This window comes from Pelobates fuscus, chromosome 7, assembly GCF_036172605.1.
Source record: "Pelobates fuscus isolate aPelFus1 chromosome 7, aPelFus1.pri, whole genome shotgun sequence".
Lineage (NCBI taxonomy): Eukaryota > Metazoa > Chordata > Amphibia > Anura > Pelobatidae > Pelobates > Pelobates fuscus.
Window position 1 is genome coordinate 168,877,811 of NC_086323.1, and position 15,691 is coordinate 168,893,501.

The following is a 15,691-nucleotide window of genomic DNA, read 5'->3' on the forward strand; positions in this document are numbered from 1 at the left end:
GAGGGGGGACAGCGGGCATCCCTGTCTCGTTCCGTTGCGTATGTGCACCGGGTCCGACAACGCGCCGTTCACCCTGATCCTAGCAGACGGTATTGTGTATAAGGAGGAGACCCACGCCAGGAGGTGGGGGCCGAAGCCCATTGCCTGGAGTGTCGCGAGCATGTAGTGCCAATCTACCCGGTCAAAGGCCTTCTCCGCGTCGGTTGAGAGGAGAAGGACCTTCTGCGTCGACTGTTTTGAGGCGTGGATGACATTCAGAGCGCGGATAGTGTTGTCCCTTGCCTCTCGACCTGGGATGAACCCAACCTGGTCGGGGTGTATCAAATCTGGCAAGACCCAGCCTATGCGCGTCGCTATAACCTTCGTGAAAAGTTTCAGGTCAGCGTTCAGTAGTGATATTGGTCGGTAGCTGGAGCAGTTGGCCGGGTCCTTGCCTTCCTTCGGGATTACCGTAATCGTAGCCGACAGGGTATCTCTGGGGAGCGTACCCCCTTCCAGGAGTGAGTTGAGTCCCATCAGGAGCTTAGGCATGAGTATATCCCCCAGTTCCTTAAAATACCGCACTGGTAGGCCATCGGGGCTCGGTGCCTTATTCGTCTTGGAGCCTTTCAGCGCTGCCTGGAGCTCCTCTATTGTAATGGGGGTTTCCAGTGTGTCTGCCTCCTCCCGAGTGAGGGTCCTCTCCACATGCCGTCGTAGGTACTCCGTTATGCGTGTCGTTATAAGTCGTTATAGAACCCTTGGAAGGCGCTCAGGATTTTATCCGGAATTTGGGTGGTCGTCTGGTCTCTATTTTTAATTTTAGTGATCTGGCACATCCTGCGCTTCTTCTGCAAGACTCTGGCAAGTAAACGGCCACATTTGTTCGAGTATTCATAGAAAAAACGCTGGGATTTGCGGATCGTGTACTGGAGTTTGCGTTGGAGAATGTCTCTCAATGCCCGTCTCGCGTCCAGGAGGGATTTGTAGTCTGCGTCGGTCTGAGAGGCCTTATGGGAGGCTTCCAAGGTCGTGATCTGCGCCGTAAACCCCGACCCCATGGCTCCCGGCCTATTTAGGAGGGGGGATGGGTTAGGAACAGGTGTAGGGAGGGGGTAGTGTGTCAGGCCCAATACAGACCTGTATGACTCGGCACCTGTGGCGGGGGTGTCGCGTGCGCTGCCCTAGTAGAGCGTCCCACGCCCCCCCCATCAACCTTTGAGCGGCGCCTGTCTAGGGGGAACTGGTCCCTTGGAGCACAGTTGCAGGCTATAGACAATATGTAAAAAGAGCGTGATCAAACTACAAACAAATACTTTTCCCTTTTCCCCTTACTGAGAGGTTATAATAACAACTAGAAATATAAACCTACTATCACTCACCCCCCTGGCCAGTGATGCCTTGGCTTTACGGGAGGTATAAGGTTCCGGTCAGAGAGATGCTGCTTTGTAAGCTTGTGGCGAGTGAGTGTGAGCGGTCGTCATGGGATAGGGTCCCTACCCTCCTGGGGGAATCTTCCGTTCTCGGGGGGGGCAAGTCCACCAGGGAAGGGCAGGCAGGTCAGGGTTTCTTCTAGGCACTTGTGTATCATGTCCCTGAGCGTCACCGTCAATGTGTGGGGTGGGCTTATGTCTTCCATGGTGCGTGGTTGTGGGAGTCCTAGGGAGCCTGGCGGTATAGAACGCTGTCGCGTGTCTAGTGACTATGTATCGCTGTCTCTTACTACTCCGTCTCCCGGTCCCACCCATATGCGCATGTCTCCTGTGGGCCGTCAGGTCCCTATCTTGTTTCGTAGCCCTCCCAGGTAACAGTCACTTATCCCTTGTGGGGGTCCCCCAGGCTAGGGCAGCTGGTCGTGTCAACAGATATCTTGCATTAGGACCCCTGTGTCCTGTATATGATCCCTCCCCTCTCTCATGCACCCCACAATATCGTATGACATGTCCAACAGTGCAGATATTTTGTGCTTGGTCCCGTCTGGGACGTATGACTCTAAGAGCCACCCCGGGGCAGTCCCCCACCTCTGAACGGTGCTGTCTCTGGGTCTTGTGTGAGGGCTGGCAGCACCTCCGCCTCACCGTCAGGAGAGGCCCCCATCGGGCTTAGGCCAAACATCATACTGGGCTGCTGCAGCGTTTCCGGGTTTATAGTGGTTCAGCATATGCGCCCACCCTTCAGGCAATTTGTCCCATCGTCCCCCCACCCAAATCCCCCATCTAGGGGCTGTGTGTGTTGGCCACACAACCTGTGCCCACCGCGCCCAGTGATGGTGGTTCAAGGTAGCAGCCCGCCAGTCTCAAGGTTCCATGTGTCCCCATAGGTCCCAGGGAAATAAAGGAGCTGTTGGCGGCATTTAGCTCCCCCCGTCCTTCTCCCTCCCCAAGTGTCCGGACCCCCCCCCGGTGCCTTGTAATCCCCCTTGCCCATAAATGTGTATGTCCCCAGGTGTGTTCAGGACTCACCATATCCCCTTTTGATCGACCGCTCTTTGGAGATTACTCTTCCGGGCCCTCCGGGCCCCCTCGCCGACGTGGTAGGGCGTTGTTGCCGGGTACAGGCGCCATTGGGCGTAGTGGAGCTAGAGGGTCTCGTCGCGTTGCCACAGCTTCGTCCAGGATCCAGTTCCTAATTCTGACTGCTGGCAGGCCCAGTGTTCGCAGCATACGTGGGATATCTTCCGGCCAACGGGCCGTAAGCCATGCGTTACCATGTTTCACTTGGAGGCTGAATGGGAAGCCCCACCGGTATGGTATACGTTTATCTCGGAGGGTGCTCGTCACTGGTCTCAGGGCCCTTCTGGCGTCTAGTGTAAGGCCGGACAAGTCCTGATAGAGTGATACTTCGGCCTCGCGGAATCTGATTGAGGTCTGCTCCCTTGCTGCGGCCATTATTTGGTCTTTCACGCCCTGAGAGGTAATGCAGCATATCACGTCTCTGGGGCTGCCGTCCTGTCTCATTGGGCCCAGTGCTCTGTGCGCCCTCTCTATGTGAAGTGTTTCAGGGGCTTGGTCCCACATTAGCTGTTGGAATAAGGCAATTAGCGTTGCCTGGAGCTGATCTGTGTCTGATTCTGGTAGGCCCCTAATCCGGATATTATTTTGCCTGTTCCTATTCTGCAAGTCCTCAACTTGCCTGCGCAGCGTTAGGAGCATGTTACCCTGTCTGGTAACCGCCACCTCCGTTGCTCTATGGTGCTCGTCGCATCCCTGGGCTGTTGTCTCCATTTCATCCACTCTTTGTTCAAGCGCTGTCAGGTCTGAGCGCATATCAGCGAGCTCTCCACACAGCGCAGCGCGGATTTCCTGTACCAGGGTGCCAGTGTCTGCCTTGGTAAGCATTCTGGCAGAGATGTGTGCCAGTTCAGCCCTGATCTGGGCCAGCTCACTAACCTGCTCGTCTTCTGTGTGGGGCTCTCCCGCGCTCTCCGTGCTCGGAGAGGCGGGCGCCATTTTGTGCTCACAGTGCTGCTTTCGCGTGTCGGGCGGTGTTGCGATGAAATCATCCATCGGGCCCGTGTGCCTTCTCGTGAGTCTGTTCCCGCTGTCTCTGCGGCTAGCTGCCTCTTGTTACGGACCATTTTCTCCCGTTTTTGTAGCAAGTAATCGCTATTTAGGCGGCCAGGGGTGCGGAGCTCTTTCAGTGTGTGTCCTGCACCATGCTCGTCCAGGCCACGCCCCCCACTCTAGATGAATTATCTTAAGGGTAACATCAGCGTGGTCTGACCATGTAATAGAGCCAATCAAGGATCCAAGTACGCGGGCCAGACCGAGATTGTTCACTATGAAATAATCTATGCACGAATACGATCCATGCGGGGCCGAATAAAAAGTATAGTCTACATCGGTAGGATGGTGTGCTCTCCAAACGTCTAGAAGCCCAGTATTCTGGATGAACTTGTCCTGTCCCTCTCTGCCTTTGCGAATGTAATACCACCCTATGCAAGCTTCTGTCAACAGCAGGACACGGCACAGCGTTAAAATCACCTACCATAAGAATCATACCATGTGGTAAATCTAGCGGTTAGAGCGTCCCAAAAGCCTACGTCTGGTGCATTAGGAGCATATATACTTCTTAAATGAACCACATGGGCATGAAGGTTTCCAGACAACTCTACATATCTACCTCCGGATCTAAATCTGAGCTGGTATGGTGGAATGGGCACCTGGTGTGGATAAGAATAGCGACCCCGTTATGTTTACGAAGGGATTGGGCCTCATAAACAGGCAAAAGCGTAGAGAAATGTAATAGCTTGCCATTTGGTAAATCCCCAAAATCGTTTTTGCTCACCTGTGCCATTACAGAGAGAGAACCTATGCCATTTACATACCAGACTGATCCCCGCCCATAAGCTCAATCCAGGTCCGAAATGCAGGCAAGTTCCCTCTGCATGGGACACAGCAAACCCGGAGGATCGTTTTGGCATTCTTATCTACACCTTCCTGACAAAGCCCAAAGAAGACTGAAATGATCGTCAGGGTTTATTGTGTCTCTCATGCAGAGGGAACTTGCTGGCATTTTGGATCTGAACTACTGCCAAAATCAGAATATACAGTTAAGTGGACACTCTAAACCCCTAACCTGGCGTGCTTTATGTGTGGAGAATGTGTCCTCTGTTTTCCATTTTACAAAAAGCACAGATTGAAATAGAAATTGACATATAAACAAATAAACCTTGTTACACCTCCTGCAAGCGAGTGATTGTAAGCTCATTTAAGCAGGGCCTTCTTCACTTCTTGTCTCTGGTGATTTTTCTATTTCAATAACTTGTCTAATATCTTCATTATATTATTGTAAAGCGCTGTAGAAATTATTGGTACTGTATAAATGCTGGTAACAGTATTGTTTAGGGCTTTATATAGTGTAAGATTTCAGCTACATTGTCCTAGTGTGCATGTTCGGTTGGAATTCGAACTGGCCACCATGACATGCAGTCAAGGGTTCCTAAAGAAGAGGAGCAGATGTTTGTGCAGGAGAACATAGGATGGAAGTTGCAGCAGTGAGAAGGATCCTGAATACAGCATAGGGCCCAAATAATGTCAGCTCTAATTCTATCTATATTTTCTAATATTTCTGAAACATATAAACGAACCATGAACGGGTAAACAGCTTGTTTTTTAGCACAGCAAACAAATCTTGCATGAGATTTTTTATTTTTCGTAATTAATTAGATGTAATAAAACAAAGCATATACATTGCATGTCAATCAAAGAAGAAACTATATTTAAAAGCAGAATATGTTTTTGTTTTATGATATACTTTGTCATTTTTCATAAAGTTAATGGGAGCAGTCATTTTACTGTCAGATGTTCAGAAACATATGCTGTTTTCCCGGTAGCCTCTGTTATGGAATTATTCATTAAAATGATGTAACAAATGACTCTTCGTGTTTTTTTGTTTTGCTAAATTATCAACTACACATCATTATGGAAATTACTTGGACATATAAACCCAGCCCTTCCTCCTCTTTGTGTACATAATCAAGTCATAATACTATGAAGTAATCCAAGGTCTGATAATGAGAATATACAGTATACAAGCTAACAATGTGTCCGGGAACTTAAATAACAACTATGTGTTATATGTCTGTAGTGAGATGTTTTTAGATTGTGTGCACGGCATCAAAGTTAGAAGAAGATAAAATCCAGCCTTGGAATGTAAAGTAACGTTGACCAAATTGAGCCAATTTTAAAGCGTACGGAATCCACTAACTTGCTCAGGTCCAGTCAAATGTCTTGCAGAAGGACAGTTACAATAAAAATAGTAGGGATGTGCATGGGCAAAAAGTTTGGTTTAGTTCGGCACTTCCGAAATTCGTGACTTCGGCCCTTCGGTTCGGCACTTCCGAAATTGGGAACTTCGGCAATTCCCTAAGCCTAACTCAACCCCTAACCCTAACCCAACCCCAACCCTACCCCTAACCCTACTAGAGTTGGGGTTGAGGTTAGGGATAGGGTTTGGTTAGGGGTAGGGTTAGATTCCTGTCATCATTCCCTTAATTTTCCCTCCCTCTCCTGTTTTGCCACTTTTTCAGGGGGAAACATCTAAATGGTGACTTTAGCACTATGGGGTCAGGGTCTGTGTTCCTGACCCTATAGTGTTCCTTTAAGTAATAAACTTTTATAAAATCAGAGAAAGCTAAAGTTAAAGAGTTCAAATGTTACCTGAGAGTTGAACCACTCTGTTAAACAGTGTCCAATCAGGTACTGTTTGCCAAGCCTAACACATACAATGCACCAAAGACACAACTGAGCAAGTCCTATGTATGCTTAACCAAGAGAGATAATTTATAGACTGATAAAACCATTGTATTCCAAGGATACACTAAAGTTAAAATAACTGGAGACTGGTGTCTAGGAGAGTTGGTAAAACTGATTTTTTTAATAAATAGAATACCATTTAATGAATGCTCATATAAATGATCTAAATGATCAGTAATCAAGATTGTTGGAACAAGATACTTTAAGCGATCCAATAATAATGATACCATGATGTATGAGAGAATGTTAATTACTGTTTCAATAGTTAAAAGATAGAATGTGCATTCTAAGAAAAAAAGTGCTTGACAACTTGCAATAGCATGAATGACCCCTTTATTTATGTGTCTGTCTATCTGTATGTGTGTGTGTATCTATATAGTGTGTGTGTGTGTATGTGTGTATCTATATAGTGTGTGTGTATAGTGCAAATAGATGTATCTTCATGACAACATTATAGTCATGCATATGGAGGGACAGTATGATTATATTAATCAATCTCAGAAAGAGCCAGTATGTGTATGATGGATCGCTGTAAGTACATTTGAATCAATGCTTTGACTTGCTTAAAATCTTGAAAAATCGTGGTAAAATCCCATAGTATTATCTAGTAAATAGGTAAAGCATGCACTAAAGAAAACATTTGATTTGTATACACACCCCATGTCATTAATTAGGTTTAGCAGCCCAATAGAATAGGGAATGCTTAGCCAGACCCACCCAGTAGGGATTCCTTAAGATAATTGGGGAAACCGTAAGGAGGGGCAGAATAAAACATCTGTGACGGTATGGATACCTGAGCACACCTTACTTTACAGACAGCTGGCATTTCATGTGCTTTCCCTTAGAGAGAGAGGACACTGCACCAGAGACACCATCATCTTTTCTCAACATAAAGTAACGTATACATTGTTGTTTATATAATCTGTTTGTATCTATTTTACCTAATCAATTTACAGTATATGTGAAAGCGCCGAATTAGTTATGGTTTCTACTGAAAAATTGGATTTGAATACATCCGGCTAATCCTGGCTTCCTTCTGCAGAGCAATTAGGGATTATGTTACAATGAATTCTTCTGGTTATTCAATAAAGTAGAATAGTAATATATCTAATATTAGAAATTTAGCATAGCTGTGATATAAGGTGAACTATTTCCGATGGTGGATGAGGTAGGTTTGATAGATATTATCGCTCAAATAAGTGGAACTTAGCATGTTTAATAAGCATATGGTGTAGTTAATATTAAGTGACATTAATTTTTGTTTTGCCATAAGCATTCCTATACGCTTGTTCTCATTAATAAGTGGTATGGATGTTATTTGGTGATGTATAACAAATGTTTGGTATTTGGGTAAATATTGATTGTTAGTAATTCTCAGTTTCATCAAATAGACATTTCTGACTGATCTGACGTTATTGCGATCATAGTTTAGGCTTTGATGATTATGTCATTTATTTAGTATCATAGTTTTGTAATGTAATGAGGAGTAGTAATTAATTTGCTCTGATTATATTATGTCTCATTGTATGCTAACGTAATGACTGTTCTGGATGTAATGCATAGACATTGAACTGTTATGTAATATACATTCAAACTTTGTATTGTATATTGTTTTAACAATTCAGTGTATTATTTACAAAAGAACTACACTCTATGTGTTTACTAAAACTCCTTAGTTTGAAGAACTAAGGATATAATATGGTCAATATTAGTATATACGTGTCTGCCATTTTTTTTCTTCTTTCTGCTATATTTATATAAATATTGACAAAACTCCTGACAGGTATTGCAATTTTTTTTTTTTAAGTTAGTATTTCCTTATTGTGTTACTGCTTATTGTTGTTGTCATTACATTAAAGGAACACTATAGTCACCTAAATTACTTTAGCTTACTTCAGAGAAACTGCTATGTTTACCTATGGGTTAATCCAGCCTCTAGTGGCTGTCTCACTGACAGCCGCTTGAGGCGCTTCCACACTTCTCACTGTGATTTTCACAGTGAGAAGACTCCAACGTCCATAGGAAAGCATTAAGAATGCTTTCCTATGGACTGGCTGAATGCGCGCGCGGCTCTTGCCACGCATGCGCATTCAGCCAGGGACGTCAGAAGAGGGAGGAGAGTCCCAGGGAGGAGAGCCCGGCGCTGGAAAAAAGTTAGGGGATTAACCCCCTCCTCCCCCTTCAGCGCCACGGGGCACTGTAGTGCCAGGAAAACACTGTTTTCCTGGCACTATAGTGGTCCTTTAATTTCTTATCCAATGCAATGGGGAACAGAGCAACAGAACCCAAACTTGCCACTTGTATGTGAATATTCCTACAATTTATAATGGAATTGATACAATGTATCTTATAGTTGATACAATTTATAGTTTAGTAAACAGTAGTCCACCATGGAATAAACCCCATGATTAGCTCACAGATGTCTAACTAACCTCCAAAAATGCATCTGTTTAATTATCTTTCTGTTCTGTTCGAAATACTTGTATATACTATTGGTTGGAAGAGATTCTATGAATTTGCTAATTTGGACATCTAACCTCCCCTTGCCATATTGTGACAGCACACACAGATGAAATAATTGGCCTACATTTTTCAACTCTTTGGTCAGTTCTCAAGACTTTAGGATCGTTAGAATAATTAGAACATTTTTATATAAAATGTTGCCAGCTGAAGAATAGCACTCTGTTAGATCACAAACCGTAGAATCACATTCCCCACTCTCTCGTGTTAGATCAAGTTATATGCTACATGACATGTGATGATCAGCCAGCCCTTACAATGACTGTGTATCATGGTCATGGGAAGTTTAGTTTACAATAATGCCAGTCCAAATATGAATAGTGTGGAAACAGCAAATGCTGTCTGTAAACTACATTTCCCATGATACCCAGCTGGACCTTGGAACTGCCGAGCATCATTTGAAGTGTAATTAAAGGTTTTATTACTGTTTCTTAATGCCTAGGGCATTTCACAGATAATTGTCCCTGTACAGCAGCGACTGGTTTTGTTCTCGGAATATAGTGAATAACCTTGTTAGTGTGATTATCATATGAACAGTACTGCGATAATGGGCTTGTTTTAATTTTATTGGATATGTTTTAATAAGGATTAAATATGTTTCGATAAAACTTTTAAAATGATTTTTAATTACATTTTGTAACTTTTTGATGTATTGACATTTTATTTTTTTTATGATATATATATTTTAATATTTTAAAATGTTATCCAACAATATTAAATCATTTGAAATTCATAACCAAAATACCGGTATATTAACGCAAGGCATCATTTTGTCATTAGACATCTCATTCACTGGTTTATAACAGGTTTTCTAATATTGTAAAATTATGGCAGTGACCATTTAACACTGCACAATTTTATTTTTTTTATTTTCTTGAAATGTGCGATCTACCATCTTAAACTTCTCATTTTATCTTTCAGAAAAGAAAATGAGCAAGTTTACACTCCCTGAACTTTCCCAAGAACAAAAAGGTAAAGTTTGGTTATCTTTCAATTGATATACCCACCAGCAGGGCCAGATTAAGAGCCCAGTGGGCCTGGTGCTGACAATTATGATGGGCCCAATTACGGAATCATATCGACCAAACATACTAAAACAATCATACCTCCCAAGCGTCATGTATCTGATGGAGATGGTGCTGGAGGGAAACTCAAAGGATGCAGCTATAAGAAAACACATACCCTATGCTAATCTCTCTCTAATTTATGTTTTCATCTTTCAAGTAAATCCATAACCCCTAACAGCAGTGTCCAGTCAAGCAGGAAGTCAATGGGGGCGGTAAAAGGGTGGGCCACTGATGCAAATCACCGAATCTGCCAAAAGGGGCGAACATGCCCAAAAAGGGGTCATGTTTGTCCAAAGAGTTGGAAGGCTAGCCTGGCATGAATGCATATCAGGCTGCCTGCCAATCATGCAGCTGGCCAACTAAGGGCATACTATGCAGACAGCACCCTGAACTTGGCATAAATGCGTCTAATGATGCGCTCGCTCAACGCTTTCTAAGGACTGTCCCCTAGCACTCGCTAGTCCACTTGTCTCCTTACCATCTTACTAGCAGGCAGAAGCTCCTGGTATATAGTCTGGGACAGAGAAAAGCTGTATGTAGTGAGTGTAGAAGAAAGGGAACATGCCACAGTGTTAGAGAGAACAACGTCTGCATTACCTTAACTACTTTCATTCTCCGACAGTCCACACATGTTTGTGTCCCCATGTCTCCCAGTGTCCACATGTCTCTGTGTCCCCAAGTGTCTGTGTCATAATGTCTCCCAATGTCCCTTAGTGTTTCAGTATCCCCACATCTCCCAGTGCCCCCATGTCTCCTAGCAGCCTTTCCCCCCATCTCACTTCCCTGAGCTGTAGGCTGTCTCTGCAGGGTGGGAGTTGCTGTCTGTACTCTCTGTGGCTGCTCCCCTGCGGATCAGTGAGTAGAGATAGGAAGGGAGGGATATGCTGGAACTTTCTATCCCTGCCTCTCTCCACACACAGAAAGACACATAATTGTCAGCACCAGGCCCACCGGACTCTTAATCTGGCCCTGGTGGAAACCCTAAAAGTATTTTTTTTTAATTTTTTTTTTAATAAATCAATGGGCCTATTTCATGGGCATGGCTCCTATGTACATCTGGCCCTGCCCAGCAGATAAGAAATCAGATAGTATTTTATCTCTAACACATACATGTTTATGTACAGATGTTACAGGGTTAATTATTAAACTCCGAAATTAAATCTGAGTTGTACAACTGAGGCTAAAATATCCAAAGTGTGATTAGAGATTGAGGCCACAATTTAAAAGGCTTTCCAAATAATTCGATACTGTTAGAAAGACTTTTTAAATTATTTATCTACAAATAATCCAATAGACATTAATGGTTACTTGTAAAGATAAATAGTTTGAAACTTTTTGTCTAACCGTATTGAATTATTTGGAAAGCCTATTAAATCGAAGGTCTTAATTAGCAAAAACTTTGAGTTTAATGATTAACCTTGTCTATTGAGGTGTGTTTACTACAGAACAAAACCACTAAGGTAATGGTGGCATAATTCTGCAAATATCCAGGTCAGGGTTCTGTTCACAAAATCATTTTCATTTGATAATCAACTGAAGAAGTATAGACCTATATAGGAGAGTGTAAAAGATCTCAAAACTAATTCCAAATTTAATGCTGATTATGAGATTTTTTAATAGACTCTAAAGGGCTTATTCAGAATTCAAAGTGAATTTGAAATTCAAGGACAAAATAGCTGATCTATAAAAATTCTCTACATCAGCTTCCAGTCTTACTACTTTGACCTTAAATACATTTTTCCAGCTGGTTGTCAATTGAAAAGTCAATAGGGTTTTCATTCACTACACTGGGTATTGTGGATGATTGACAAGGCAGGGTATTGCAGAGAGTTGGTGAATTTATCCAGTTTGGCTCTTGGCGTGAACTTTGCAAATCCTCTTTCAGTATGTCACAATTGTAGAGGGTTACTTACCTAAACTTACTCACGAAATACAAAATTGTAGTAAATTTAAATCATTCCTAACATTTCAAATGTACAAAGAGGGGCACTTTAATTATGCTCATAATAATTTCTGCTACTAAAATGCAATTTAGAAAAATAACTATGTATCTCATTCACACAGACTGAGTTCTAAACACATTTATTGTAGTTTAAAGACACATTACTGTGAGTGTTATTGCTGTGAAGCTCTGTTATACACTCAGACACACCAACAATATGGATCTCCGAAAAAGAGGGACATTAGGATAGGAAAAGAGTGACAGAGTGATTTGTACCAAGAATAGGGATTGTTCCTCCAAAATAGTGACACTTAGGAAGTATGAATAATGATTTTTTTCCAATTTCAGCCGTTTTTTGCCTAAAGTTTTCATTTAGATTTTCAGATTCTTACAATGTAGTGTTTAGTGTATAAGATGATTTGTAAATGGAACATTTTTGCTCACTGGATCACGAGTTGTGGACAATATTCTGCAAGTTTGCTGTTCATTAAACAGTTGTTTACTGAATAAAAGCCTTAGGGTTCATGTGTGTAAACACTGTGAACAATACTATTTTTTTTTACTATTTTAAAATGTATTTTACTTTTCGGGCAGACTATATTGTTCACTGACTAAACTTATGTTAAAATATATTTCCCATGGCACTATATGATTCATATTTCTATATATTAGAAGCCATTAATAGATGGATTTTTATATTTTTCCGTTACACTTTAAAAGACATAGTTGCAAGTTAAATTTATCAAATTTAATGTATAAAAAAAAAAAATACACTAGAAGTGTATTATAAATATAAAGGAGATGAAAAAAACTCCTTCCTTAAAGGAACACATTAGGCACCTAAGCAAGTGGTTATGATGCAGAGTGCTTCCCAATTGTTTTAGAATGGTTTGACTTCTTAGCTGGGGTCCGCCAGACCCCAATCCTTGCCTCCACTACAGTCTACAAAGAGCCGGAAGCTTTCTGTCTCAGCTAAGCCCGGTGATGCAGGGCTTTGCTCATTGGCCGAGAGTAACCAGCTGACTTTCTCTCCGCCAACGATCCAGCCCTGCACAGCTAACGGAAGTCCTCTAGCAGGAGTTTCCATCACTCTTTTGGCTATCTGTATTGGTGGCAAGGAGCAGCGCTCAACAGATGCCAGGTAAAAAGTCAATCCATTCTAAAACCGTTTGACTGTTTTCAATTGAGGAGTGCCAGGGCAGTGTGCTGCTGTGGATATGGTATTTGGAATGTTCCTTTAAATTTGTCTCTCATTACTTTGTTAGCAAATCACAATAGTCAATGTTTAAATGGATTAAATTTTTTTTATATCGTTTACTTCAGACCTTTTTCAAGAGGCATTTGCTACTGATTTGGAATATTTAAAATCGATTGAGAAAAATAGTCAGTCTTCCTACGGTCTCTTCCTTCAAATATGCAGCACGCCATCACTTTCTATACTTACTGAAGAGGAGGTCCAGGGGGTGAGTCAACTCTTCTCAAATTACAGAATAAATACTGTATATGTACTTTTGTTAGGTCTTAAACTAACTCAAGTTTGTACAGTGCTCAGTATGGATTATGTTACAATCTGTTATACTTCAAATATGTCAATCACTCAAATATGTCATCATGTACTGTCTGGAATATTATGTTTTAACATCTCTCCGGTGTTCTTTAATAGCAGTTTTCCTGCAAATAGGGTTTGGGGTTATTGTTCGTTGTGATGGTGGTTTCTCTTTGAGGCTACTGGCAGGGCCGTCTTTCTGCATGGGCATGCCCATGTGCCAAGGCCGACAGGGGAGATATTTTAATCTCCCCTGTCGGCCAATTGAGAACCAGCCCTGCTTACTTGCTTAGGGCCCTCTCGGGCCAGTGGGGAGAGCAAAGATTCTCCATCACCGGCCCAAAGGCCCTTAGTTGGAAAGAGCGAGAGAGATGGAGAGGGAGGCTGCATGAGGGAAAGGACCTAGGAGGCAGTTCCTCTCGCGAGCATGCTGGTCTGAGCTCTGCTCTGGCAACACTCCGACACAGCATTCTCCTCATGGGACTAGTGAAGATGGCCTGCAGCCAGTGGTCTGTAGTACTCACCACTGGACCACCAGGGCTTTTCCTGTCTCCTTCACCAAAATGTAAGAAGAAGGGTGGGGTGGGGGGAGGCATGCAGCTTTTTAAAAAAATGATTTTAAATAAATATAACAAAAATCTTTATGCACCCCCCTTAAATACAGCAACCTTCACACACGGCACCCCCGACACACAGAGTACCTTTCACACACAGCAACTCTCACACACACATACCGCACCCCTCACACACAGCGGACCCCTCGCACACACATACCGCACCCCTTACACACAACACCCCTCACACACAGCACCTCTCACATGCAAAGCACACACACATCACCCCTCACACACACAGCACACACACAGCACCCCTCACACACATAGCACACACAGCACCCCATACACAGAACACTCCTCACACACAGCACCTCTCTCACACACACACATGCACACGGCACCCCTCACATACACACGCACCCCTCACACAGAGCATCCCTAACACACAGAGCACCCCTCACACACACACACACACACATAGCACCTCACACACACATTGCACCCCTCACACACACATTACACCCCTCACACACACATTACACCCCTCACACATACAGCACCCCTCACACACACTGCACCCGTCATTGTCTGTCTGTGTGTGTGTATTCAGCAGTCTGTGTGTGTGTTCACAAAAAGTAAGGGCGGAAAAGCGCTACAATAACTGATCACAAGAGGGCTGCACACCTGAATAGGAAGGTAACCCTCAAAACCTCCAAGGATAAATCGAACAAACAGAACAAAGGATACAGGTAGCGCCAAAATAAATACAATATTCTAGTAAGTAATCCAAAAAAGGTACCAAGTAAAATTTAAAAATGTCCTTTTGAGGTTTTAAAAGTCTTCAAATGTTGAATAAGATGTCTACGGAGTGGTATCACACATCAAAGGCATATGCAAAAGAGAAAATAGGAGACCAATAGTGCATGCAATATTGTAAGTCTATGGACTATAGACAACATAGAACTAAAAATTAAATAAATATGAATACCGCACTCAAGTCATATATGACAAATCTCAATAACAAACGTTAGTAATAATGCAATTAATTGATTGTTCTCTTAACCTACTATGGAAAATATATTAATAATTACAGTTGGTTTTCATAGAATGATTTCATCGTATGTACAGTTGCATCCATTTCATCATATGTACAGTAGCTATTTACAAATAATTGCAAAACCCTCCATAAATACTATTTGCTTTTGCACAGTTTAAATTCATTGTATGGATATAGGTACAGCTGGTAATGATCCCACTGGTGGTGTAGAAGCAAAGTATTTAGCACGGTACCAAGTGCTGCTGCCTGTATGAAATCATAATAAAGAAGAAAAAAATTTAAAAATTAAAAAAAAAATTTAGAAAATGAAAAAGAGAAAAAAGACAAAAATAAAGTCCTTATATGCAACAGTCCAAAAAGATAGTGCACTATAATAATCTCTATATATAGGCGTCAATGCATCATGCGCATTCAGCACAACGTTATTGTTCACTCTAACAGTAAACACAGAAAAAGAAGATAATTGATTAAAATAATTGAAGAATAATTAATTCTTATACCAACAAGTTACTAACATAATAAATTACAGAAAATGTTATTATCTATGCTAAGCAGAAGTGACCTATGGAGTAAAAAAATGTATATCAATGCAAGAGAAGTGGACTGCCTTAATTTACATACCCGCAATAGTTTATATACAAGCAAGAGAGCTATGTTGACCAAATCGACCAGTTACACATATGCTAGTATAGGCAAAAGAATGAGCAAACCATATTGTAAGATCAAAAAATGTATAATAACATAAAACATTGTTTATACACTAAAC

The 15,691-nt window shown here is 42.3% G+C and overlaps 1 protein-coding gene across 3 annotated transcripts in view; it reads left to right on the top strand.

Annotated features, from left to right (window-relative positions):
* The window catches only part of TMEM40 (transmembrane protein 40), an 88,445-nt gene that overhangs the window by 14,374 nt on the left and 58,380 nt on the right, over positions 1–15,691 (top strand). For 2 of the 3 annotated variants that reach the window (XM_063426913.1, XM_063426915.1), the window contains exons 2-3: positions 9,678–9,728; positions 13,089–13,228. In XM_063426913.1, coding sequence (XP_063282983.1) covers positions 9,678–9,728; positions 13,089–13,228 — 191 coding nt within the window. Of the gene's footprint in view, positions 1–7,029; positions 7,131–9,677; positions 9,729–13,088; positions 13,229–15,691 lie in introns of those variants that run through there. The other variant, XM_063426914.1, reaches the window with a different exon arrangement.